The 27946-nt window shown below is 49.1% G+C and overlaps 1 protein-coding gene across 4 annotated transcripts in view; it reads right to left on the bottom strand.

Moving 5' to 3' along the window:
- KCNT1 (potassium sodium-activated channel subfamily T member 1) overlaps window positions 1-27946 on the bottom strand; it is a 100561-nt gene that overhangs the window by 62325 nt on the left and 10290 nt on the right. For all 4 annotated transcript variants that reach the window (XM_037399658.1, XM_037399661.1, XM_037399660.1 and 1 more), the window contains exon 2: window positions 22292-22471. In XM_037399658.1, coding sequence (XP_037255555.1) covers window positions 22292-22471 — 180 coding nt within the window. The remainder of the gene's footprint in view (window positions 1-22291; window positions 22472-27946) is intronic.

Raw genomic sequence — 27946 nt, 5'->3', positions numbered from 1 at the left:
GTTAGTTGATGAAACAGGAAGGGGTTGGGGTTTTTTTTCATAATCTTCTGGCAAATAAACCTGTTATGTTGAGGCATAACCCAGACATGTTAGCGTGCAAAGCCTTCTGTAAGAAAAGCCAATTTAATATACCTAAAAACCTTGAAAAGTCACCCTGAAAGGCATCTAACATGCAAAGATACTTCCAAACCCACAAAAGGTGTAGGAGAGCATGTTTTGTTAGCAAACATCTGCACTCATGACCGTGTCAGCATCTCATGAGAGGCTTTATCAGCCACAGCAGAGCTGCTGCTTTACAGGGGGCTGCGCTCATACAAATACAGTGATAATTCGAGGGACCCAAGCTGAAAAGTCATTAAGGCTCATTATTATCTCTCCAGTGAAGCCCCTGGTTCTATGGACCCGCTAGCAAGCTTGTCTAGGAAAATCACCTTCCCATTTGGGCTATCACCCGGGTCCCGAGGAGCAGCGCCCTGCACAGCCCCTCCAGCTGCTCCTCATCGGGCTGCTTTGTGTTTGTGCTGCCTTCGCAGGGCGGTCCTGACCTCCCTTTATTTAATAACGCCATGGAAAAGCAAGGTCCCATGAAATTTCATTACCACCACAAACACTCCATATATTTCAAGACCCCAACGAATGTAATAGCATGATACTAGTGGCTGAGCGGGCTCTAGAGCACTGCGAATCCTTTGACAAACGTTACAAACCTCTCTGGCCCAGCCATTTGCTGAAGTGTTTTTCAAGAAGTGCACACGCACCAGTTTTGCCCTTTAGTCACTGGGGAATGCCCTACATTGTCACTATGCATTCTGCAAAATAGCTTTTCAAAAGCTGCCAATGTTTTGAGGTTGCCAAGGCTCACGCACAGCTCTGCAAAAACAACTCCGTGCCTCACTGCGAGGCTCCTGCAGACAGGCTAGCACCATGCCGCATGAAGCAGCATTGTTTAAGCAACAGCAGAAGCATCCTTTTTTCAACAGAGTTGGCTGGAAAGGTCAGCATTTTTGAGGAAATGTAAAGGTGTATTTTTTTTCTTTTTACTAGTTGTTCTCTTTTCCAATGGGAAGTTAAAATCACAGAAGATGAAGCTTCTGCTTGCTCTCTAGAATATTTTTTCCTCTGCCGTTTGTTTCAGTTGAAATAACAAATTTGCCAAAAAGAAAAAACAAAAACCACCAACAAAAATAATGTTGATGCTCCACACCCTCCTCCTTTGCATAGGACTTAGCCTTTCCATCCCTGTGGGGTGCCAGCGCTCCTCCTCTGCACAGGGATGTGGTGGGAGCATGCACACACAGACCCCTGAGACCCCCAGGAGCCCCTTGCCTGCTCTCTCCAACAGCACATCATGCACAAGAGTGGCCCAAGTAACCCTTTTCCTAACAAGACACGTCCTTCTGCCCTTATTTGTGACTATCAATCATCAGGTGGAGAGGTTAATGAGCAGGCTGAATCCAAAGAGCTCCTTTTACAAGTCAAACAGACGGTACCTGTATTGGTATATTAGAATATACAAGAGATGCTTTGGAATCCTCTCTGGACAGCCAGGATGTGTGTATTTATTAATAAAATTGCTTAGAAAATACTGTTTGCATTGATCCAGGGTGAATTTAAAAACTTCTCTCCATTTTCTTTCCATTAGCCTGGAGAGGAAGGTCCTCTCTGGCACATGGCCACCGGCATGGGAGCAGGACCTCAGCACTTAGCTGCTGTGACAAGCCAGCAGACCCTTCTCTGACGGTGATGAGTTATGCAATGAAAATCAGGGTTTAAAAGACACAGATGATCAACTCCTCCCTGAAGGGGCTCAGGGAAAACCAGGGATGGACAGTGACTCCTACCTGCTGTTCACAAAGACGTGCCTCCAGGTGACCAGGGGCTTCCCAGAGGCTGCTACCCAAGAAAGACGCAGATCCCCCTCCCTAACCAGGGCCAGCACTGCCTGAGCACTGCTCCAGCCAGGTTAGGGCCAGGCCAGGCCATGGCAGCACTTTGCAATTCAAAGTACTTGCAAATGGGGTCTGCATTTAAGCTCCTGCAGTGCTCTGTATCTGACGGACCAGCTCCTGCCTTCCCCTCCCCTGCAGTGCCTGCCAGCAGAGGCCCTCAGCAGCAGATTGCCAAAGCTAATGGGAGGATTTCCCAGGACTTCAGTTTTCTCTGAGGTCAATCCACATCTTGGCATCTCCACAAACAGAACCAGTGATGGGTTGTATGCAGCAGGGCAGCGACACGAGAAAGCATCTCAGTGTCTCTCCTACCTGCATCCATGGTGCACAGAGCCGTTATTATTCACCACATGCATTACCATCACACCAAGAGGTCCCAGCCAAAAGAAGCCTCTCTCTCCCCCAGCTCAACACAAGAACCCAGCCCTTTTCCCCGGCAAACCTACAGCCTGAAGAGAACCAAAATACAAGAGGGGGATGGACAGAAAAGGAGAGAAACAAAGCCCAACCCTCAGTGACCTTGCAGGCGCTTATAAGAGGTTATGGCCTCTTTTGAGTCCTCCAGCTAAGAAACTAGAAACAGGAATTATTTCAGTGGAATTTGTCCATGTGTGCCGAGACTCAGAGGGCATTCAGGAGCTGGGAGAGTGTCCCCAAGCAATGGGGCTTTGAAGTGCAGAGGGAGCGATACACACTGGGGTTAGGGCAACAGCAGCTCCCTGCAGCGCCTGCTCACCAAGATCCAGGGCATGAGTAAGTCAATACTGTGCCCTGTCTTGCATTTACTTTCACTGGCTTCTGTTCCCTCCGCACGCTGCCTTGGCAGGGTTAATGCCTTTGCACCACAGGCACTGACGAGTTCCCTGAGAAGCCGTCAGATGGATCTAGACCACTGTGAGTTCTCCTTTGTATCTAGGACTCTCTCCCGACATTTGTCTTTAAAAAGCAACACCATTCATATGAAAAGTTGATTAATTCCACTTGTTATAATTACTCCCACAAATAAAATCCAGCTATTTCCCCCCTGTGAACACAGGGATAATGGTCCTTACCCTTCACAGTGAAGCATTTCGGTTCCAGGGGTGAGAAGCTCTGTAGCAAGCGCTAAGTGTTCATATTAAACAGTCATTAAAAGCACTTCAGGAGAAGTTCATGGACTGCAGGGATTTCTGTCATCGCAGCAGCTGGCTGGGACAGCAGTTGGGCTGAGCGGCTGCTGCCAACACCACGACCGTACCGGAGTCCCTGTCTCCATGCAGGAATCTCCACTGGAGCACATTTACTGCAGGCAATGCCACCACTGCAGCCATGTCCACCTTTGGGAGGGAGTCACCTCCAAGGACCTCCCTGCTGCTGGGACCATGGGGGGCTTGGGGGGCTGCTCCATCCCCGCTGCACTTCTGGAGGGTGCTGGCACCACAGCAATCCAAAGAAACCCAGCAGGAGAGAGCCTGGAGTGGGGGACACCAACATTCACCAACACCATCACACAGCTGCAGAAACCTTTGGCCAACCGATGCTGCACCAGGCACTCGAAGGCGCCTGGGAGATTTGCATGACACAGGCAGAAATTAACTGGCTGTGCTTTATTCCCTCACTTCCCCGATTTAGTCTTGGCAGCTGAATCAGGCAGTACAACTCAAGCAGCACCTGGCAGCAGCTCATTCCCTCGCCCAGCATCTCCTCAGCAGAGTTTGGGAGACTTCTCTAATAAAGTGGAGCACTGGAGTTTCAGGAAAGAAAGAACACTTTAGAAAGCACAGAGGAGAGCATATTTAGTAGCAGCAAGAGAGCTGGGAACAGAAGGGAGCCTTTGAAGAGCTGGGCTGATGGAGAGAAATGGAAAAATTATGTAAAGTAAGAAAATATATACAGAGTTTGCAAGCAGGCTGCAAGCCTGGAGGGGGACAGTGAGTCTGATACTAGAAAAGCCTTTGATTTCTCTCCTCTTCTCCAAATTCTCTGCATTAACATTTCAAATGTTAACAATTTCAAAATATTAGCATTTAGAAGACAGGACCCAGGACTTCAGGAACTGCACAGGAACAGGCAGCCATGCCCTGCACCTCCCCTCCCACCCGGTGCAACAAGCAGCACCCATGCCAGCCCCAGCACTCCGCTGCTCCAGCTGCTGGGGGGCTTGGCTGCTCCCCCTGCGGCTACACCCTGGCCCTGGATGGATGCGAGGGATTAACAAACAAGCCCTCTCTTGGCTATCCTGGCAGAGGGACCCTTCGCCCAATAACTCCCCAACACCCGGAGCTGGCGAGAGCCATTATATAACTGCACTGCAAGAGCCTCGCGCGCCGAATCCCAGAACTGTCATCGCAGCCTTTGCAAACCCATTTTTACCTCTCTAAGTGTGGCTCAGCAGCAACGAACACGAAAGCTGCAAACCCAGTCTGTTAACTTGGGGCTGCTTCGCAGGGAGATGAAGAAATAGAGCAGACCCGAGCAGCTGCTGAACAAATACCTCGACAAAGTCATGATACCTCCGACAAGTTTCCTATCTCTGTGGTGCATTTTGCATGCTTACAAGCAGAGCGATGAGACCCTGAAGCTTTACAGTGACTCATAAGTTCTCCCTACTTCTTCACAAAGCTGACAAGAGGTTAAAGTGCTGGAAGAATAAGGGAAGGTATCTGTATACCTGTCACAGCTGCTCAAGCCAGCAAGGAAATTAAAAGCCCTTGGGTAAAACCTAAATATATATCTGCAAGGGAAGCATGAAAAGTCTCCAGGCAGAGCAATCAGGCATGCCCAAGTCACTTTTCCAGGTGAGTACATAACAGGGTCACTATCCGCTTCCCAGGATTTAGTGAGACCAGCACCAGGGTCCTCAGCCAAGCAGAGCTGGCAGCCTGTGCCGGCAGGGACAGGCAGTGCTTTCCAGAGCATGAGTCAGCCCCGGCTCTGCGCAGGGAGGCAGAGCAATGCGGTGAGCAGGAAGGCAGGCAGCGATGCTCTGAGAAGGTGGCAGGACAGGACCCAAAAAACCCAGCCAGGACAAGCAGGGGGCTCCTGGGCTCCCCCAGACACAGGGCTCAGGGCTGGCACAGCTGCTCTCCTAGGGACAAGCAGGCTGGCTGGCTGCTAGTAGCTGCAATTTGTTGCCTCCCAGCCGTAATGATCTTTGCACTATAAATGTTCATCACTTTCAGTGTCTGTGCATTACATTTCCCCCTGGGAATCTGAAAACACCTTGTAAACACCCCTGGGTACCACTCGTGCTACCCACAGGAGCAGCAGGGCAGGAGAGATCCTTGGGGTAGGTCAGGAGGAGGCAGTAAGCCCATGTCGTGTGTCACGATTACCCTGGCAGTTCTCTAACTTCCCTCCAGCCTTTCTGAGGGCCTCGGCCCCACAGGTCCCCCTCTGAGGCCAGGACTTGCCCCTCACTGCCCTCCTGCAGGTACCTGAGCCAAGCCCCGCCGAAAGGAGAGGGATGCTCTGAGCATCCTCGCTCAGCGGCGAAGGGCAGGACAGACAGCAGCGGCACGCTCAGCACCAGCTCCGGTGGCACATTGTCCCAGGGGACACCCTGCTCCCCTGGGACTTGCCCCAGCCCTTCCCAGGGGATGCAAGAGGCAGCAAGAGCTGAAAAGGCGCCTTGTGCCTCCCCATGTGCCTCTCACGAGCCCTTCGAGCACTCGCCATCTCCAACCCAGCAGCAAAGTGCCTTCAGGAGCTGGCGATGCTCTGGATGGAGACACACTACGGCAATTAATGAGCCGAGAGGCACAGGCAGCTTGCTCGCTGCTGCAAAACACCCCTCTGAGCTCCCTGGCAGAGCTTGCCAGGAAGCAGTTTCACAGAGACTTTCAAAATGCCAAAGTGATTCCTACTTTGCAGTTTTAGAGGACTCTCAGCCTTTTTTTCTATGACATTTTTGCAGCAACTTTGTTACTAAAGTATTAAAATTCTAATGAAATGATCTGTTAAACTGCAAAGCAGTGTTTACTTATTAAATGCCTCTAAGAGTTTCTGCTTAAACTGTGGAGAATTTTAGCACCTAAAAACCTTCTTAAAACTTTTTTTTTTTTTTTTAAAGATGAACCTTCAGAGGAGAAACTTAGGCTTTGGGGTCTCCCATCAGCTTTGTCAATTATGTCTCACAGTAATAAAATTTTCTTCCCTCTCCAGGGTCGCTGGATCATGCTACGTACCATTTGCCATACATTTTCTGTTTCTGTCACCATTCATTTTGTAATACATTATATAAGACAGAGAAAATGGCAAGCCTGTATAAAGAGAAATTCACAATGTGCTGCAGAAATGAGGCATGAACTCCATAGAGTCTATGACAGCCTCATCATGGTGTGTGGGCAGGACTAGAACAAGGGGTTGTACCAGACCATTGATCTTCAAATACATTTCTTATTTTAACCTCAATGAAAAAAAAAAAAACAACTTTGCTTACCAATCAATAGCGTGCTGTAGCTGAAAGTTCTGCTGTGAGGTAGGAGCCCCTGCCACCCAGGCGACGTGTGATGCTCATACTGTGCCCAGGGGTTGTCAGGGATCTGACAAACAGGGTCTCTTTGTTCTCACATTCAGCCAAAAGCAGGGGTCAGCACCAAGGCATTAAAAGGCTGAGAAAGGTTTCTTGTGTCACACTTGGGCCATCCGAACCATCACCACAAACAGGCTTCGCGTTCCTAAAAGCCTCAAACACAACAGTTATGCAATGGCAAAGGGCTTTTACACTGTCAGGTATCTACCCACTTAGTGTACTCTGAAATAAATGAGTAAGGTGTGCAGATAACTGTATTAAACAGTGTGTCCCTGATGGAAGAGTCTCCAGGACCCTCTTCTGCACAAAAAAAAACCAAACAAAAAACAAAAAAAAAAAACAAACCAAAAACCAAAACCAAACCACCTGAAATTCCCCCAGAGGAGATCAGCACTGCTGTATAAGTTCAAGAGCTGTGCCGCCTTCTGCTGAGCACTCCTGGTCAAGAAGTTGAACTAAAGCCATGGAAAAGGATTTTAAGTCAGGTTATTACATGCTGTTGGTCTTATCTGCTTGTCAGCTTCTGGTTCAACTCCCATGACCAAATCATCTGTTGGAAAGGGAATATCCACTCCAGGAGTCGGTCTGACAGCAGATGCTATTTCACAGATGCCGGGTCTCGACTTCCTCATATATTTACAGTAAAAAGCACACTTTAAAAAAAAAAAAAACAACCACGTCCTGGCCCTTCCTCATCTCTCATATAAAGACACACAAAAATAAAAAGGAATAGGCTCCAATCTTTTACACAGTGTCTCCTTAAAGACTGAACTGCAAACACCACCCTCTCCATTTATATTCCTGCTGGCCAGGCAGAAGCTTTTAGGAAGGAAGATTGTTTATTAAACAGACATTTATAACAAGTGTTTGATCTTGCAGCCTTACCATTTGGAAAAGAGTCCATTAAACCAAGTGAGAAACTCTCTGATCATTAAGGTGTTTAATGGAATCACGATTAAATTATAAGATGGTTGTGTTAATATCTGCACCAGCAGGTTCAGCAGTACTCCCTTCTCTGCCTAAGATCTGGTAGTGGGAAAGAGGGCAGCTTAGGGGGGGAAAAAGGCCTTGAAAGGTGGGATAATTGTTCCAGTTCTCAAAAGCTGCTCAAGAGAAGCAGCCATCGGGCCCCAAAACAGATCTCAGTGCTCTTCCGCACTCACTAACACACACAGCATTGGATCACAGCACCTGCTGTACCTCTCTGAATCATCCTCCTTCAAAAGGCAAATGGAGATCACAGCAGCGCATGAGAAAGGACCCACAATGCTGGGAAATGGCAAGAGACTCATCTAGACATGCATTTCATCTCAGTCTTTCGTGATTCCCTGCAACAGAGATGAGTGTCCCTCCTTTGGCTTCTCCCTCCCACTAAAAGCTTGATCCATGTTCCCTCAGCTTCTCCCCCTGAAGCAGCGCAGTCCCTCGGGGGCTCGGTGACACACCAGACAATGGCAAATCAATCACTGGGGGTGTGGATGCCAGCTTCATCCAGCAGGGCAAAGTGCCTGGCATAGTGCCACCCGCATCGGCACACTCACCTGATGAACAAACCTTGCCCTTACACCCAAAGCCAGATGCCTTCCTGGGGCAAAGTGCATCACTAGCTTCTCTTGGAAAATCCTGGGCTTTTTTTTTTTTTTTTTTTTTTTTTTTCCCTTGCTTTTGTTGGGTAGGGTTTTTTTCACTCCCACCATTGGGAAGGCACCCATGCTTCATACACGTGCAACGTGTTTTGCACAGGTCTGCAAGCAGAAGTATTTGTACAGCTGAACCCTAGAAGGGTGAATATTTCTTAGCCACAGAGCACTGCATCTGGCATTAAAATGCATTTCCAAGTTCTTAGCAAGAAAGAAATATCTCCCATTAGAGACTCTAACCCAAGCCGACTATGAATTGTTTTTCCTCTCAATTTTAGCACAATAGCTGCTGGCAATAAACCTCTCCATCAGCACTGGGCAGTTCTAAGTGCAGATACTGCGTGGAAGAATCCAAACAAAGTGGCAATATCAAGTTTTAAAAGCACTTTGGAGAAAGATGAAAAGGAACAATTGTTGAATGTCAGCTCTGGAAGAAGCTGATGAGATGTAATGGCTCTTTGTGTCACCAGCTCTTCACCATGTACCGCTGCCAGTGACCTGACAGATTACTAACTTCTACCACAGAGCCTCCCAGTTCATGACAATCCCTGTATGACAGCTCTGAGATGGCAACGTGAGAGATCTCCCCTCTGAAACGAAACTATAAAGTCCTTCTCCACATTGGAAAACCTCACGGTGCCGATTTACTGAGCTGGAACTGATGCCATGTGTGCAGGTCCTGAGGAACTTCAGGCAAGCGGGGATGAAGGGGTGTAAAGAGAAGATGAACGTCCCCACTCTTGCCTGTGTGCCGGCATGTGGGCGAGCACACTCATGCATGCATGTGTGTGTGAGCACCTCAGGAAGGGTACATCCCTGTGCCAGGGAGCTGGAGCTGCTCCGGATGGCTAGAAAGACCAATCTCAAGTCATCCAAAGTGGGAACTGAAGTGTCAGAGGAGGCCTTCACTCTCAGCAGCGTGGGTGTAATTGCATCAAACTGTAATGAAGCAAATCCATCTTCAAAATCCAAGCTCAAGAACAGTGACTAAATAGCTTCCTTGAATAAATGTCTTTCCTGAGACCAGCTGTAACTTCTTGCTGAGAAATACGGGCACCACCTAATACCCATTTCTCTGTCCTTGAACAAACACTGTGACTGTGCGATATAAATACCAAACTAAATTAGCACACTAGTGTCCATGCCAATTATTTCAATTAAACTCTCTTCTAATAACCAATTACTACCCATTTCATTAAATTAGAAATTTTTCAAACAGTACTCCCATATGGAGCTATTAGCCCAGACGTAATTATGTGCTTCACACGTTGACATGTGGACACTGTGCAAATGAGTTTCTTTCGGTCCCTGCAGCTCTCCCCACTCCCAGTCATGCTATCACATCCATAACTGGTCTAAAAGGAGAAGTTTCAGATGGTGTTTTAGCTTTGAAAAACTGCATTTAACACCTGTCTGCAGGAAACCTTTCAGCTTAAGCTTTTTTGCTCACATACAAAATAGCCCACTGCACGGAGTAAGGCCACTTTGGAATTAAACAGCTCTAGGGGATTGATTAAGGCATTCAGAAATACAGTAGCATGGCTTGGCCAGATGCTTATGTCCCAACAGTAATAGAAGCCTAACTCAGTTGAGCCAGGAGAAGACTTGAGACAATGTCTAGACGGAGCCCATTGGCTTCCTCTCCGCCTGCAGCAGGGCACAAGCTGCCCGATCGCTCCGGTAAAAACAGATAATGCGTCAGGGTCGGTGATAGCTGGCAGCACTCGCTGAGCCCCAGCTGCCCGAGCTCCGTCAACACCCAAGTTAGACGGGTCGCAAGGCCAAGCCTCACTCATCAGTCGGAGGCACCTGCATCTCGCCGGAGCTGCTCCTCTGGCATTGCCCTGCCCGGTCCCTGCTCAGTGCAGAAGGGGAAGCGGGGTGGGGGGGGTGGGGGGGGGCGGGGATGGTCCCACCACCCCTGCAGAGCAGCTCCAGGCTCCTGAGCAGAGGTAGGGGGAAGCTTAGAGGCTGCTTCTTGCTAAAACCTAGAGAGGAGCCAAGGGAGGAAAAAAAAAAAAAACAAACAGAAGAGATGGTAGGAGCTGTGGCTCAGGGGTCAGCAGAGGCTGGCAGCCTTTGCCCAGGAGGGACCGCAATGCCCTGTCTGCCTGGTGCCGGGGGCTCCTGCCTTCAGCCTCCGCCCATGCAGGAGCAGGATTCCCACTGCTCCGAGGAGCTCTCACTCCATGAGTCTCAGGGGTAGAAAAACACCCACTTTTGGCAAAGGCCTGCCTTGCTCGTAAACATGTAGCTGGTGGAGTTTTTGCTGCTTTCTGACAGGATAACACATTTCTCAGCAATGTCACTTCTGCCCACAGGATGGCAAGGTCTCAAGCTGACATTTGCTAAACATCTTCACCACCTGCTCCCCAGAAACATTCCTCTCTCCTAGACAGCGGAGACATTTTTCTTGACAGCTCCTGCCATCGGGGAGCTAGCATGCACTCTGCCACTGAGCCATGGTGTTTGTGCTTCATGCTCGAACTGCTGCTTGGCACCCCAGCCATGGGTGCTGGATTCACAGGGGCACTGACCCGTGGCCAAGGCTCACAGAGGGCCAGCCAGGGCAAAGCAGCAGCACAGCATTTGGAGTCCAGTTCTCAAATGAATCTGCTTGTATCGATCTGAAGTCAGAAACTGATTGCAGCAAAGCTCAACCAAAGTAATGGCTTTGCTAATAGTCACCACCGGCATACCAGGAATGGGTATGAGACACACAGAAAGGCTCGATGAGTCTACCCACAGCCCAAAAAGTAATTGCTCTCTGCTAAAGGTAGCTGCTAAATTTGCAGAGCAACACTCCCGCTCCTGCGGGAGCCTGCGTGGGCTGCAGGAAACGCGGCAGAGTCACTAATCCAAACACAGCCGCTGTAGTACCGGCACTCGCTCCGCAGCCTCCCCGCTGCACTCCCCCACGGTTCCTTCCCGAAGACGCCGCAGACCTGCTGCCGTGCCGATCTGCAGCACTCGTGGATGGCGGCGACACCAGCCCGCCGGCTGGTGAGCGGGTCTGAGCAGCACGGAGCCCAAACAAGCTGCGCGAGGCACCGCAGGAGCCACAGCCTGCAAAGCGGAGAGCATGGGCATCGCCACACACGGGTGTTCGCATCACCACCACCCAAACCGAAGAAAATCCAGCCAATCTCCATCACAGATCAATCACAGATGATGTGGGGGGGTTCACCCAACCTTAAAATGAAACTTTTTTTTAAAAGCCTGCTGTTGTACTGGACAGCAGAGGCTGACAGTCACACCGTATCCGTGTCCATGCCGTGTTGCAGGAAAGCAACAAGCCCCAGCCTGGAGCAAGGAATTCGTCACGGTGCTCTGCAAACCAGGACCAGCGTGTGATGAAGAGCAAGCAGCACAAGAGGAAGAGGGGATACAACCTGCAGGCCCACATTTAACTCCAAGAGTTTCAACGGAAGGATGACAGCACCTTCCTCAGGAGCCCCGCACACTCCCAGGCAGGATCAGGGTGGGTGCAGGGGGAGCACAAGGACTGCTGCCCAGACAGGAGACACGGACGTACCCCTCCACATCCCCCCACACCCCACAGGCAGCATATCCAGCATCTCACACACAAACGCACCACACCAGTCAGCTTTATACAAAGCTACTACCAAAATCCAGAAGACAGGTGAGAGGGAAGACTCCTGGAAGGAAAAATGAAATCACAATTTTGCCCTGGGTTTGGAGAGTTTTGTTGGCTAGGAATCATTTTTGTGTTGTCCTCAAGAGGGCTCTACCACAGTATTTTGAAAGAGCAGCAGCAAAAATCATCTGTGACAAAGAAACTGTTGACAACAGTAGATGTGAAATCCGACTCGGCAAACCAACCGTGGCAGGGCACAGGGTTAGGGTCAGACACTGGACAGCCCTGCACGGGTCAGGGGAGCGATGCCACGTGGGTGAGAAAGTAGCTCGTGTCCAAGATGGGCACCCCCAAGCAAGCAAAGGGGGTTTGCAATGGCCACAGCGAACCCCTGCACTCTTCTCCATCGGTTTCATGCAACACCCAATGCCCCACCTGGGGACACAAACCCCTCCTGGGTAGTGCAAGGCTGCTCTGCTCCCTGAGGGAAGAGGTGAGGACTCAGTGCTGCTCCCCACACCACAACTGGGAGCAGCTCCAACGCCAGGCAGCCAGGGGAGCATTGGTTCCATCCTGCCCGAGCACACCGAGGCACGCAGCAGCATGCTGCTGTGAGGCAGCCACCACTGCACCAGCACCCAACTTTGCAAGCAGCAGTTGCACACCAAGCAAAAGCAGGTTATTTCTAAACTAACACATTCAAGTACAAGACCAGCTCCCCCTATTTTTTAGCTCACAACAGGCAAGACATTAACCAAAACAACAACCCTGCAAAGAGAAGAGGTGAATGAACCTCTTGGCTTCACCAAGGCAACACCTCACTGCGCATGTCCCCCGTCTCACCACACTTCAGTCTTGCACCCTTGAAGCAAATCGCTTATCTCGCTCATTTAATTAATTGCTGTTTCACTCCTTGTCTTACCCAGCTGACCCCACGAGCTGCCCACCGGTAATGGGCTCGCTTCAGCATATGCTGTTATCCTCAGCTTCCAGCACAATTCCTCCTTCCTTCCTTCGCTCCGGCTGCACCCACATCCTGGCCTGGCTCTGAACTCCCAAAGGCTGTGGCCGTGGCTACTTCTACATCATGCTACGCGTATATGCACGCCCACACAACTGCTGCAAAAAAGCAGGCAGAGAAAAACAACGATGACATAGGATTGGAGGGAGCATGAGCGAGATGCACCCTCTCCATTGCAAGAGGGATCCTATTCAATGGGGAAAAAAATCATAGAAAAACATAGAAAATAGAAAAATCAAAGGAAAACACGCCTGTGTACAGGTACCTCACACGCAGCAAATACCATCTGACTGCAGAAACATTCATTCCTGAAGCAGAAGGCTTGCACCCAGCACCCAGGAACTAACCACAGAGTGCGTGCTTCGGAGATGTCACGGTCCCGATGTGTTTTGCCTGTCTGCAGACTTCGCTTTACAGCTTCCACTCACAGAACATCGCTTCTGTGTCCTGTTTGTCAGCAAACAGCATGGCCCCAGACAGACTCTTGACGAAAGATGATCAGAGGAGAACCAGATGGTCTGTATTTAGGAAGAAGACATAAGCAAGACCATGCAGCTGGGGCCCCAGTACCAGTCCAAAGAGGCAAAGCCAACTCAGAGCTCCTGGACAGCTGTGGACAGCCTTGCAGAGTGCGCCTGCCCCCTGCAACAAAAGTCTGATGTAGTTTTAGAACAGAAGACAACTCTTTAAAATGCCTGCAAGCTAACTGTTGCAAAGCCTTGCTTTGCCCACTGCTACAGGCTTCCTGCTTGAAGGGACAGGTTTTCTCAGAGAGGTTTGGAAAGCCTTTTTTTTTTGTCTTTAATCTGCTAGTAACTTGCTAATGTCCACAACCTATCTGTCCCACTGAGACTTAAGCCCCATATTTCAACTCTATCACCACAAACTCCTTCATTATTGATTATTTATGAACCAGAATAATTGAAGGGGGCATGCTGAAGCCTATCCGGGGGACCTGCAACCCTGGAAACCTCCTCCCAGCCCTCTGGCTGTGCAGGGGAGATTTTAAGACACCCACAATGAGGTTGTGGGGACAAGACAGGAGAGCAGAGACTGCCACCTCCCCACAGACCTTCACCCCCAGGGACCTGCCTTCTCTAGCAGGTTGGACTTTGATCATGTCCCTGCAGTACAGCAGCCCGCCGTGAATTGGTGCAAATGGCAACTAAATGCTCCACAAAGAAAAGAAATAAGGTCATGATAGCAGATGAAATTCAACATCATCATTTTACACAAAGTACGATGGAGCAATGTAATCTAAACTCTGAACTCTCTGAAAGATAAGCAAGAATGGAAGATAAAATTATTTTTATTGCAGCAATGCAGCAAATTAATAGAGTGGTAACAGAAGAAATCTCCAGATTCAGGGACTTGGAGGCTGGTGCTGCCAAGCCTTGCACTGCCCAGCAGCCTGCACTGCCAGCCTTTTGCAGGCAAGCTGCGGCCAGCACAGTTCTGTAGGGAGCTGGCAGGATGATCTGGACAGTGCCTGTATGACCTATATGAGCCCTCAGTCAGGAGGAATATGAGCTATTTTCTTTGCAAATTAATACCTACACCCTTGCTATGGATCCAAGAAAGTGCCAGTGGAGCAGCGGCAAGGAAATCTGCATTAGCCGCCGGGCTTCGGCAGGCAATGTGTTCACGTGTCTCTTGATAAGCAGAGCTGAAAACAGTAGACAATAAAGAATTAATCCTCTCTATTGGTGGAACTTCTTAGAAACAGAGATGTTTTGATTCAAATTTCAGGCCTTTTATTCCTCTCTAAACCCCTCTGCTGCATAGCCTACCACAAAATGAAGTCTCTGAGATGCTTTGCCTTACAGCAGAATGTATGGGGCGGAGGAGGGGGAGTTCACTAACCAATTTATTTAGGCTCTGCTTGTGATCTCTTTTACCATGACCACACAAGGGTCTAACAAGGGAGCAGATCACACCCAAGCAGAGCCAGCATTAGGACAGGGTTGGCTGCAGAAGGCAGCGATGGTGCGGCAGGAGTCAAGCCCCCATCTCCCCCGAGGCTGTGAGCGCGGGATGCCTGAGCTCCCTACATGCAGGCAGCCACCGAACAGTTTGTGCAGAAGAAAAGGAATGAGCACCACCTTCAGAACAGCAATAAATTATTTCCCTTGGGAACAAAGATGCAACTGTGATGAGACAAAGTGGTGGGAAAACATAGCAGAAAAATTTAATGCATTCTCTGCAATTACAGCTCCAGCTGCCAAGCTGTTTCTCACACTGTCACCACAGCAGCAGTGACAGCTTTGGTCTCAGCCTGACCCTCCACCCTCACCCAAGCCAATGGCAACGCTCCCATTGATTTCTGCAGGCACAGGGTTTTGCTCCGATGACAAATATCATTGTTTCTTTACCAGACCTGTGGACACAGACTGACATTCATGATGCTTCCCTGGTGCAAAAGGGACCCACATCCCTTGTAGATCTGTGCCAAGGTCTTACATGTAACCAAGTTTCTTCCATTGGCTTGCAGGTGATTTCTGTTCTCTGCTCTTTACCAGCAACTTGAAGCAGCCATCTATCTGAGCACTGGAGCTCCAGCAGGTCCCAGGCAGAAAGCTGCACCAGGAGACACTGGCAATGTCCCCACCAGGCTTCAGTCTCAAGCCAAGAACACGTGGAAGGAGATTTGCCCCAGCTAACCACGGCAGGACCCAAGACTTCAACATTTTCCATGCCACTCTGCACTCCATTTCCTCAGTTTCACTGCAGGAAAAGTTTTCCATTAGGACTTTCTGTGTGTCCTGTACAACTGGTCGAGGGGAGTAAAAATGCTTATTTAGCCAGTGTTTCGTTTTCCTTCAGCAAGGCCAATGTCAGCCACCCAAGTGATCCCCTGACAGCATGCCCACCTCACAGGGTGCCTGGAGACCGGGCGCTTGCTGCTAGATTAAGGGCTGTCACTCCTCCCCATGGCCCTGCCCTTCCCCTTTGCTCTTGCACACAACATGAGCCAAAAAAACAGATCCTCAGCTGGCGTAAGTCTCTGCCGGGACTACACCCACTGCCCTCAGCAGGGACCTGGCCCTCTGCCACCTTTGCTCGTGCTTTGCCCTTCACTGGGGCAGGTACTCTCATGAAACACGGTACACACCACTTTCCCTTTCAAGCCCAGCCTCCCAATAAATTGAATAGAAACGAAACTGAAAAAATAAACTGAAAAAAATACACCAGGGAGGGATGGAAACTCGAGCCCATAGTGTTAAATTGTGCTAAATAACTGAAAATCAGTGTTGTTCTTCCTTTTCATCAGGGCACAGCTGTACATACTGCAGCACTCCAGGGATATCTCCACTCATTCCACCAGACTGCTACATGCACTTATGTTTATTACTAGCAAGGGTCCATTACTGACAAAAAAACCAATATCCCTGAAAAGAGTAATGACATTCTTTTATAAAATAATAGATATAATTATGAGAGAAGTGTATTTCTTCTCTTACTCTATGACTTTCATAACTTTTCTAATATTCCTGTTGATGTCCAGGGGTTCCTGACTTAAGATGACTACTCAAAGGCAAACAAATTGCTACAAGGAAATAACCATTTTTAAAACTCCAAACAGCACTTCAATTAAGACATCGCATTAGTAATCATCACTGCAGCCTTTCAGAACAACTGAAAAAGCAAATCACAATTTAAGATGTTATCTATCATTAAAAGAAAAATATCTACAAACACAAGAGAACCCAAATCCTTTGTATAAAACTGCCCCAGGCTTCCAACATGCTCTTCACCCCAGTGTATCCCATCTGGAGCCGGGCTGAGGAATCCAGCGGCAACATATGTTGATTTTGCCTTTGTGAAGCGAGAGGACCTGCTGCAGCCCCCCTCGCTGGAGAGGACCTGACCACCCAGGACTGCAGAGTGCAGGCTTCCTGGTTACTCCTCCATGCAAGACAGTGGATGGGACTGGCAGCAGATTAAAGTAGGTCAACACCCTACCCCAGGTGCTTTTTCTCTACACTGCTACAAGCTCTGCTACTTTGGACCTAAGGCACCGTGCTTCAGAAGAGCCATGCGGGATGACTGGTGGTCTGGGATGATCCTGCCCCCTCATTCAGAGAGTAGGAATGAGCCCCATCAGAGCAGTGCAGTGTATACTGTCTGCCCCCCTAAGCTCTAGTGTTCCTGGCTGGCAGCATCTCCAACAACTTAGCTGGCACCTGGGGACTCAGCTTGGTCTTGTCCATAGCTTTGGTGACACAGCTGTAGGCATCTGCTTTGGAAAGAGCCACACCAGTATATGTCACTTGCCTGGATCAGCAGCAGCCCACACAGAGCAGCAATCCCTCCGACCAGAAGCAGTGGTACTGCTGCAGGCTGGCTGAGCTTTCAGGAGCAGCTGCAAGTACACACTTGCTTGGGTACTGGCAGACAGAAACTTTCCAACAAAGCATTGACTCAGGAAAACAGCCTAATCCAATTAATAAATGTTTTGCTTTTGCTTTGCCAGGTGGCAAAAGCAAAGGAGAAGCAATTCAATTCAAGTGGTCACACAGGCACTCCTAAGTTTCTGGTTTGGATCCCACCATCTTCACCAGTGTTATTTATCACTTGGTTTGGAGCTGGGCTCACACATCACAGCTGAGACTGAGTCACTCCTTGAGAGATTCCGCACAAAGCGCTGGTGGGAGACTGGGTCTTAACACCCTCTTGAAGGATGGGCATTAGACAATAAATACCTTTATCCTGCTTTCACAAGCAAGGGATCAAACTGCTGGGAGATGAAAAGCCTTCACCAGAGGGAATCTGTGGCACACAGGCATCAGAGCTGGATCTCCTAAATCCAAGTACACACTTTCACAAGCGCAGATGGTACAGCCTGAACAGACATTGCAGTCCAGAACCTAAACCACTGGCCATTAGCTCACCACCACAGAAATAAATGTCTCTAACTTCTGGAAACAGACAGGAATTTTCAAATTAGCATCTGCGTCTTCCAAATAAAATGAGAAAAATTGCCCATTAAATCAAATGGCAATGAAGTAGGGATTCAGCCACAGACATATTCAAGGAACCTGACACAGGGACACAAAACTGCCCAGCTCCATTAATGTAATGATGCATTTGATGAGGAAGTCACTTGGGGCATGTTAGCATGAAAACTGAAAGGATAAGATCCTATAAGCCTAATATTTCAGCACTCCAGTTTGTTTGTGCCAAGTATAATCCAACCTATGATTTAGAGCCACCACTCAGTGACAAATTCAAGATGCAAAGACCAGATCTCAGTTAACAGACTAAGAAGTTTTCCAAAGCTATCTAACCCTGAAGTAGAAACTTAAAAAAGAATTCGCCCCAGTTGTTCAAAGCCTCTCTTTTCTTGGTTATGCAACATTCAAAAAATCTTTGATTTGAAACAGGAGATGTTAAAATTTTTATAGAGTTGTCACTGAATTTGTCTGCACAGGCAGCTTTTCCAAACATCCCCATCCATCAAAATGATTCTTTGCTGATAATTAGCCTCAGAAAAATGCACTTAATCAAAGTGACATCCATTACTTTTTGCTACTGTAAATAGGACTGTGGCATCTAATGACGATTTTCTGGAAAGTATTCAGACTATTTAAATTAGGCAACAAATAAGCTTCTAATGGCACTTCTCTGAGATACAGTTTAATTTTATTTATGGGCTTTTTTTATACATGCCTCAACCCAGTTGTCAGCACTGTCCAAGAAAAGAGAATGCAGATCAAAAACTGCCATAGTCAGGACAGCAAAGATCAAAGGAATGCCACAGCTTGTGGTATAAAACAATATTTATCAATTCAGCAGATGTGCTTTCTCAGCTGCCTTTCATCAGCAAATACCAGTATTACTTCAGAACAGAAGCCTTCCTGACAGAGCCCAAACTTGCAGCATCCATGGGATGCTGCATTCAGCTCCTTCCCCCTTCCACCAGCACCCCTTGGCCTTGCTCCTACACACACAGGTACCTGTGCCTGGAGGATTCCCGTGGACAGAGGAATCATGTGCCAAGCACATGAAAGGGAAGCCAGGCACAAGCAGGTTTTGTGCCCCCAGTTCTTCACCTTCTTTTTGTTACAGGCTTGACATCTTAACCTCTGCCTTTACCACTATATTCCAGTGGTTCTGAGTGCTTTCATGACAGCAAAACATCAGTGAGATGAAAAACGCAATACTGCCATAAGAGAGCAGAAAAGATCTTTTTCTCCCAGTATTAACATTGACAAAACCTTCCAAAAAGAGGAAAAGAAACTTCTGAACCAGACAGGACTTATGCCAGACAACTGAGGCAACTGCAATGTTCCCCAAAAGAACCTTCTCTCCCCAAAGGAGAAATTACCTCCAGTTCCTGTAAGTCACATTTATGCCCTGAAACAACTGTTTGCGTCCTCTGGAAACTCAGAGCCAAATCACAGTTAATCCTGTTTCTAGAACCTAAAGACCTGCCTTGTAAAAAAGTCAAGCATGGTGTTTAAACAGAGTTGTACTGCACTGAAATACAGCTCAGCCAAGTCTTCCAGATGCCTCACGGTGGTGATTTCAAAGATGAATAAGAAGATGTTGGAAGAAGCACCTCCATCTTCCATTTGACAACTCTAGATTTGCTTGCCATTATGCTTTTCTCCCTCTGTTGCACAAATCCATTTACCTTCCCCATTCCTCTTCTAGCCAGTCTTTTCCTGTTTGCTTCCTGGTTGATTTATTACCATCCTTCACACAACATTCAAAGTATTATTTTAATTCTCATGTCAATCAGCCTACCTGCCCAAGAGTAAGCCCTGCTTAGTTAGCCTGACTGCCTTCGCCTTTTGCATTCTAAAAAGGACAGGAAAGTAGGAGCAGCCTATTTTACTTATTCCACCTCATATTCACTGGTTAGTCCTTACAGTTCCTTGGGTTATCTGGACACGCTCTCTGTTCCTGTTATACCACAGCTCTCTAATTATCTACTTGTTCCAGCAAGCTCTTGTCTCCTCAAGCTCCAGCATTACCTCATTCTCTCATCTCAGCCCAGTGCTGGTGTCTCCTCAGCATCCTCTGTGATGAGGATGGATTAATACATCTCTAACAGAAGCAGTTCTAATTCCCCAGAAGCAGAGAAACCTGGATTCCCTATGGCTTCCTATCCTTTTAGGCTTCTGCTGACCCCAGAAACCTCCTCACTTTCATCGGCACGCTATCATTCTAGGGGAGTTTTTCAAAAAGACATATTTGAGACGCTAATATTTTTAGCATTGCTTTTATAAATAAATGAGTTATTTAGTGCTGTGGGTGTTTTCCTTCAGTGTTACATCTGTAAGTCCAATGTGCTCTATTTTACCATTCACAGTTCCTCATACTATGCATGTGGAGGAATTTTCCTCAGCACATTCCTGTCAATGCTGTAACAAAGCACTTCAAAGCATATCTCTGAGCTGCTTAGTATTTATAAGCACAGCAAAAAGGCTTTCTGCTTTTCATCTGCTAGCCTAAATCAGCTCCTTATTCATTTGATTTGGAACAGACTAATCTACTAGTCATAATTACTCCAGCAACTTGCTTCATCTGCAAGGTCCCAGTATCATTAACGACTTGGACTGAAACTGAAGCCTAACAGCAACACTTCCAAAAGCCTATGACAGTGGCACACCTCAATTCCCAGTGAGGTCAAGAGGACTGCATGTGAATAGCAAACGTGTGCTCATAGACTTGCATTCCCAAACACATTGTGAACTTTTCAATGTTTTCTAGATGAAGGGAAAAATCAAACAACTAAAAATATCAGCACACAAACCCAGTGAAACAAAGATACCTCGAGAAACAAGGCTAATGAATTTAACAAAATAATGCAGAGTATCTCCACACTAGAATTAAAGTGACATTCTGAATCAGAAACACTCAAATTAGAGGAAAATGAAGGTTAAGGGGTATACCAGTGAAACACAGAAAAAAGAATCTGCAGTTGCAGATTCTGTATTTCAGATCCATTTAAATACTTAAATATGAAAACTGTTAAAACTCTAAACTTCAAACTTATCCAAATGAACCATATCATAAACATTCTGCAATCCAGACATTTTCTGCAGCAAGAATTTCCTATCAACCTCTCATGTTATGCCATAAAACTGTATTAATGTTTAAGTGCCTGTTAAGAAATCTGGGCTTTTTATTACAGACTCATTTTTGAGATAGATCAATTCTCACGCAGCTAGAAAAGTTAGGAACACTTATTTAGAACATCTGTCAATCCCACATTCTCAAAGTCCAGTTAATTTTTTTTGTTTGCATGACAATCGTACACATTAAAAAAATGACATTATCTTTTAACACAGATGCACAAAAGCCTTGATGCAGGTGTATGAAATATACAGCAGCTATCCAAAGGCTAATTCACCAGCAATTAAAGGTGGTGGGTTTTTTTAACAAGAGTTACATCTCTCTCTGTGTACATCATGCAATTAATTGGTGGGAGAAGATGACAATCTTACTGACTCCCCATTAGTACTGTAGCTCCTTGAACTTTATGATATGAACAGAGTTGAAGGGAGGGTTGTTCTTGTCCCTCTCCATCTAACTGCTCTGCTCATGGAATTCACTTGCCATTCAGGCCATTGCTCCTTTTGCTTTAGCTTGCTCAACATGGTAATAAATCCCTGCCAGCCAGTACAGAAATAGCAGGCTTGGTGCTCAACCCATAAAGGCCATTTCTCTAGACAGCGCAACAAAGGGAGAGTTGTACCACATCCACAGCAGCTCTTTAGAGTTACTCCGCTCCCATCAGCATCGCCTGCTGCAAAGACAGCCTCTGAGAATAGCCTGGATGAGCCTTACCCCCTAAATAAATCTATGTGCTCAGCCCAAACTCTGCATAGGGCTTAACAGGGAGTTTCACCAGCCTCTCACATCACCAACCGTATCCCACGCATCTCCCGGACAGTGGCCCCTTTTCAACCTTGCCAACCCCTGACGGGACTCCCAGACACAGCAAGCTGTCCAGCACACCCACACACCTCAATGTCTTCTGGCCCAGTAAACCCACAACTCCCGATGTCCAGCAGCTCTGGCACGTCCACCAGCTCTGGAACACCCACACGATCCCGGTGCCTACTATCCAAGGCATCCCCCCACGCACCCCCGTTGGCCTCCATCCCCAGCACACCCACGCACATCCTAGTGCCCCCTCGCCCGGGCATGCCCACTGGCTCCTGCGCACACTTCCCAGTGCCCACAGACTCCCAGCGCTCCCGCATCCCAACGCCCGCCAGCCGCTGCGGGCCCGTAACCCCCCCGCGCCCCCAGGCCGCCGCGCCGGGGCCGGCTGTCAGCACCGCGGAGAGCTCCGCGCCGCGGGGATCAGCACCGCGGAGAGCTCCGCACCGGCGCTGTTCAGCACCGCGGAGAGCTCCGTGCCCCCCGCCCCCTCCCCCCCCGGTGGGGGTCCTCCCCGGAGCGGGGGTGTCCGCGTGTGTGCCAGGTACGTGTCCCCAGCCCCAGGTGTGTGTCCCCAGCCCCGGGGAGCGTGTGTCCCCAGGCATGTGGCTGTCTCCTTCCCCTGCTCCCGGTCTGTCCCCACGCCCCCGTCCCCCCCCGTGCGCCCCGAACCTGTCGTCGCTCTGGAAGGTCTGGTCCCCCAGCAGCAGATCGCGGAAGCGGTACCGGGGCGGCAGAGGCAGCACCTCGGACTCCAGCTCCGTCATCTTCAGGGCGGCGATGTCCAGAATGACCCCGCTCTTGCAGCTCCCACCGCCGTCCCCGTCGCCGCAGCCGCCGGGCGACGAGAGCCTGCGGGAGAAAAGGGGGCAGCGGCAATGTTGGGGGGGGGGGGGGGGGGGGGGCGCCCTGCCCTGCCCTGCCCAACCCCGCCGCCCGCCCCGGCACCTCCTCCGGGGCCGGCCCCACGCAACCCGCACCCAGCACGCACCGCCCGGCGCTGCCCCGAACCGCGCCCCCCGCGCCGGGAGAGGCTGGCAGCCCGCCGGCTGCGATTACATTGCGGGGCAGGCGGCGGTGCCCCCCCTGCAGAACGCTCCCCCCGGGGGCATGAGTGGCGAGGGGCTCTGCCGGCCTCAGGCGAAGGGCCGGCGGGGTGGGCTCGGCGCGGAGCGCGGTCCCTCGGAGCGCCCCGCAGCCCGCTGCACAGGGCAGCGCTGGGCACAGGACATTTGCTCTTCAGCAGGCGAAAAACGGAGAGCAAGAGGAGCCAATGGAGAAGCCCATTCGCCAGGAGAGAATAAAACCGCTCGCAAGATAGATGTACAGCTGACAACCCAGCCCAGATCCACCCCCAGCCTCCCCCCGCCTTCCCCGACAAAGAAAAGTACGGATGGGAGGCAGCCAAGGCAATGGCTCCACAACCGTGCTGGAAGCAGAAGCACAACCTTCTCTCTGGACTTAAATCATCTGAACAGCCCCAGTATTAAACGAGAAACTGCAAACACTGATGAGTCAGTCATCTGTCCAGCTGCCAAGTGTCGTGGCCGGGAGGATAGATCACCCCTCCCTTGGCGTGCTGATGTCTCCGATCAAGGGACAGGGGGATTGCGATGCCTGGAAGAGACCCAAGGTGATTGCTTGGACAGACAGCTACATGCAGCCTGCCCAGCCACACAGGAAAGAGGTGAAACTCAACCAGCTCTCAACTACCGTTTCAGAGTGTTAAGAGCTTGTCTTAGGTCTCCTTTTTCAAACAACATTCACCAACCAGAACATGGGTACAACACTGCTCCCCACGTCAGCTAGAGCTACTGATTATAACAGATCAGGGTTAAGCTGAAACCTCCTTTCACAAGGCAACAAAGTCATTCCATGCTGTAAAGCCAGCATACAGACACACGGCAAGCTCACAAGTCCTGATTGTTTGGGTTCTGGCTTCACCAGTGAAAGCTATCAGTGCCATGACAGGAACTCCGATTTCATAAACCCTTTGTGGAAAGTGGGAAGGAGAGGGAGAGCTTGGAAGAGGAGATGTGGTGCCTCTGCAGTGAGCTGATGCATTGTCCCTCACATGTAACTTTGGAGTGTGAAGCAGGCAAATCGCTGAAAGGCTTCAACTCCTGTCAGATGTACTTCCAAGGGTCTCACCCAAAGCCTCTCCAACCCACTCCTACCGCCTTCCCACAGCTTTGCCACCAGTACATGCTGCATAAGCTATATACAGGCAAAAGAGCTCCAGATTAATACTAAACTGGCAATAAGGAGCTTTTTTATTTGTATTTTTTAAATGTAGGGGCTTTGCCGCTGGCTGCAGAGATGTGATCTGAGGCTCCTCAGACTGTCTTCTACTTTTAACAACTCAAACCCCTGTAAATAAGTTCCCAGCTGACCAGGTTCCAAAGTCCTTATCAGCCATTGTTTCCGAGTTTCTGGAAGAGCAACCAGCATGCAAAATTTCTGCTGAACACAGCCCCAGAAGGCAACGCAGCTCACTGTCAGCGCTTCAGGTGATTTTCACTGATGATTTTTGCCACTGAATTCTCTGCCCCCAGAGCTTTTCAATTCCTTTTAGCTGCCATATGCACACAGCAGCCAAGGCTCTGCACTGAGTAACGCATCTGTGCAGGGCCTTGGGCATCAGGGAGGTTATTCTGTGATATACATTGATCCAAAACATGGTCTTTAAGAGAAATCAAGCCAAACTCCTGTCAACTCAAGGACTCCTGCTGGATTGACTAATACAAACAGAATCTAGCTGACCATCTCTAGCTCCCATTGCAAAGGAGGATCTAACATTAACCTAATCACAAAAAAACCCACAGTTAAGTCTTTCCTCTTAGACCTCAACTATGATAAATTACACCAAAAGCACCGTTTCTCCAGGCCACTCCCAGCGAAGTTCCAGCCCAGTTGTGATTTCTTAATGCTATGAGGCCAGGACAGCAACTGGACTTTCAGAGATAGAAAATACAAATTCTTAAAAATCATCTACTTTCTTATTAAACAGCATACTTTAAAGCAGGGAGCCAGGTGCCTAACTCCAAACGTGGGTGATTATAATCGCATTTGAAGGAGACTGTAACACACAGCCATCTCCATTGATCATTAAATGCCTATTTGAAGGAGCATGTTGTTGCTTTCCCAGGGGAAAGGCCAAGTGCCACAGCTGCACGGCCACAGCCACACCGACTGCCATGTGGAAAGGGCATCTTTACACAGAGCTGCCAGCCTGTCTTGCACTCCACACAGCTCCCACTGCCTGAGGGCCAGGCAGGCAGGTCCACTGAAAGCTAAGGATGCTCAGAGCTATACACAACCATCCTCTTCAAATGTCAAACACTTGTCCTTGGGTTTTTTTAAACTCCACATGATTCTTTTCAAACCCAATTAGTCCATCTCTTTTGGCCTCAGCTCGTGGGTCAGATTAATGAAACAATGCAAATATTTACCACTGTCCTTCATTAGCGTTAAGAAATTATAGTAAAATCCAATTGTATCAGTACCTCTGGAAACACAGTTTCTGCTATGTATTTGCATCTGAGTTTTTTCTCCCATCTGCAGTAGCAGCTACATTTCGAACATACTCTTTTTTTATTCTCGCATATGAAATCATTCAGAATTTTAAAAATTTGGCACATTTGTTTATTCTGGATGAAAGTTCAGTAACACAAATATTGCATGCACCTATCTGATAAAGATGTCTATCAATTACACAGTGACTTTAAGATCTGTTGCACATCAGTGTCTTAGAAAAAAGTGCTCCTGCACACACTGCACAGAGATCTCCTGACATCGGCACAGAATTTGCAACCCTCCTCTCCGCCCAAACATAGGGATTCTGAGCTATAGAAATGCCACAGCAACCCGGCTACTTCTTCAAAGCAATAGTGGCATAAAATAAAAAATGCATGAACAAGCTTGTTTATTGCATAGTCTTCAAATACTACTGGGGGAAAAAAAAATCCCAAAGTGGTTTATAGCTAAATACAGGACTGCAGCTTTATTTTTATCATCCCTTTCCTTCCTTCCTCCAGAACCATGTACCACTAAAAATGCACGCTGTAATCAGCATATGGAAACCTCAACACTATTCCACTTTCTCGCTACGACACCGTCTCTCCCCCAGCTTGGCCAGCTCCCCGGCAGCGATCAGCACGCCGGGAGGGGGACACCCTACTGCTCAGCCTCTTGGGAACACGGGAACGGGGATCAAGCCGAATGTGATTCAAACCAGATCTCCCCATTGATCTCTCCTACCATTAAACTGCAGCTAGACACAGTCACCATCCCAGCATTTAGCAAACACAACTGCCCCTTGGAGCATGCTCTAGCAGGAACCTCATAGCTGCACCAACCTTGGGTTTCTTCAGCAAGCTTTCTCATGTGTGGGCTGGTCGCAATCACATTTTTCCCTTGCTGTATTTCCACCTGGGGCACACAGAAAAGCTGCACTGCTGCCAGCACCATCCTCCGAGACTGGGATTCCAGGCAGAAGACCAGTGACAGCCCACACATCTGCTTGTGTCAGCTGGGGCTATGCCTGGCCATGGGGGCTCTGCAATGTGCATGCCCTGTGGAGCTCACCAGAGGCTATCTGGGGTCCCAGTACCCAAGAGACAGCTTTGCTTCAGTTGGAACTCTACGGGCTTGCAGCTTGTTGCAATGTATTTAGGGTTTTATTATTCTTGACTATATATGTCAAAGAAGAGGAAGGACGCAGCCCAAGTTCCTCTTCTGCTTCCTTGCATGCTACACACCACAGAAACCACAGAGCATCCTCCTGCTTCCCACCACAAACCAACCCCAAGCCACTCAGGGTCATCAACAGATCCCAGAATCCTACGTTCTGGTACCTGCATGACGCAAGTGCCCCAACCTGCCAGGCACCATCAGGAGCTCCAAAGCTCTCAGTGACACCCCCTTACTGAAGGCCTCCCCCGAGTGCCTTTCCCTTCCTCCTAGGGGCTGGGGTGTGCAAACAGCAGAAACAGCTGAACCTCCATTTGGGGCAAATTTTTGCATAGTCTACAGTCTAAATCCCTCCTCTCCCACTACTCCACGCTGTAAAAGGAGCCAGAGGTGTGAGGTCCTGCTGGCAGCTGTCTGTGCCAACTCCATCCTGTCTCCAGCAGGATCCCCAGGGAGTCTGGATGTGTAGCCAGGAGAGCAGGTACCTTGTGACCAAGCTCAACATCCCCCAGGCAAAACCACTTTTCCTCAAGATTTGGTACCCAGCACGTACTGCAACACTGCAGCCAGCTGCTGCTATGCCTCCTGTCACCTCTAACAGGACAGAAAGGACAACCCCTGGCTGACAGCAATGGTGGCACGAGAGTTAGACGCAGGGTCTGACCTTTCTCTTGCTGTCTGAAAAGGCATAGGGCTGTGGTACAACTTCTTAGAGGCAAAGCCAGCCTGGCCATCACCGTGGCGAGGCTAAATCCAGCTTTTTGGGCAGCAGACAGGCACTGGTGGGGCAGGAGCCCCCAGCTGCTCTTTGCTGGCCCAGATCCACCATAGGGCAGCAGCGTCTAGATTGTACTCAAGGGATGGGATACTTCTTACAAGGGCTTGCAGAGCCAGCCTGCCCCAGGGCAGCAAGGACCCTGCCATGTCTTCTCCTTGCCACAGCGTTTCACCAGCTGTGGCTGCAGAATCTGGCCCTGCATCCTTGGTCCAGCAGCGAAGGTGAGCTCAGCTGCCGCCAGGCTCTCAGAGCCTATCTGGTGAACAAAGCCACACAGGAAATTCTGCTCTTTCTTTTTCTATATTTATTAAAACACACACAATCATCTTCTATTTGTTTCTCCTCCCACAGCTCTTATGGTTACCGGGTTACAGTTGTTCCCCTCCTCTCTTTTTGGTTTTTGGTTTTTTCTTCTGAGTGACTTCCCTGTGGGGTCTCCTAATGGCCCAAGTACGTGGGGAGACGCATGCTCGGTCTGCAGAGCTGGGCTGGAAGGCAGCCCCCTGCTCTGCACCAGTGACACACAACTGCTGCAGGCGTTGGCACTGCTGCCCAGATGGAGGAGAGGGCAAAGACCACGCAGGGAAGGAAAACAACAGATCTGCACACGCGTGGGCAAACACATGTGCAGGCTCGGTCCCATGACAGGCATCTCACGCACCATCACCCTTCCCCAGACAGCTCAGCAGCTTTCAGGGCAGGGTTTCCCTGCAGGGGTGTCCCTGTGGAAGAGTTAGGGTGCTCGTTTCAGGCACAGAGCTTTTCCTCTGCTACCCCCTCAGCAGCACACATTCTCTGTCCCTGGGAGCACCAGCTAACATCACTGTCGGTTATGTCTCAGCTTGACAGATGAAGAG

The sequence above is a fragment of the Falco rusticolus genome, chromosome 9 (genome assembly GCF_015220075.1).
Source record: "Falco rusticolus isolate bFalRus1 chromosome 9, bFalRus1.pri, whole genome shotgun sequence".
Classification (NCBI taxonomy): Eukaryota; Metazoa; Chordata; class Aves; order Falconiformes; family Falconidae; genus Falco; species Falco rusticolus.
This window is presented reverse-complemented; position numbering and strand designations above follow the sequence as displayed.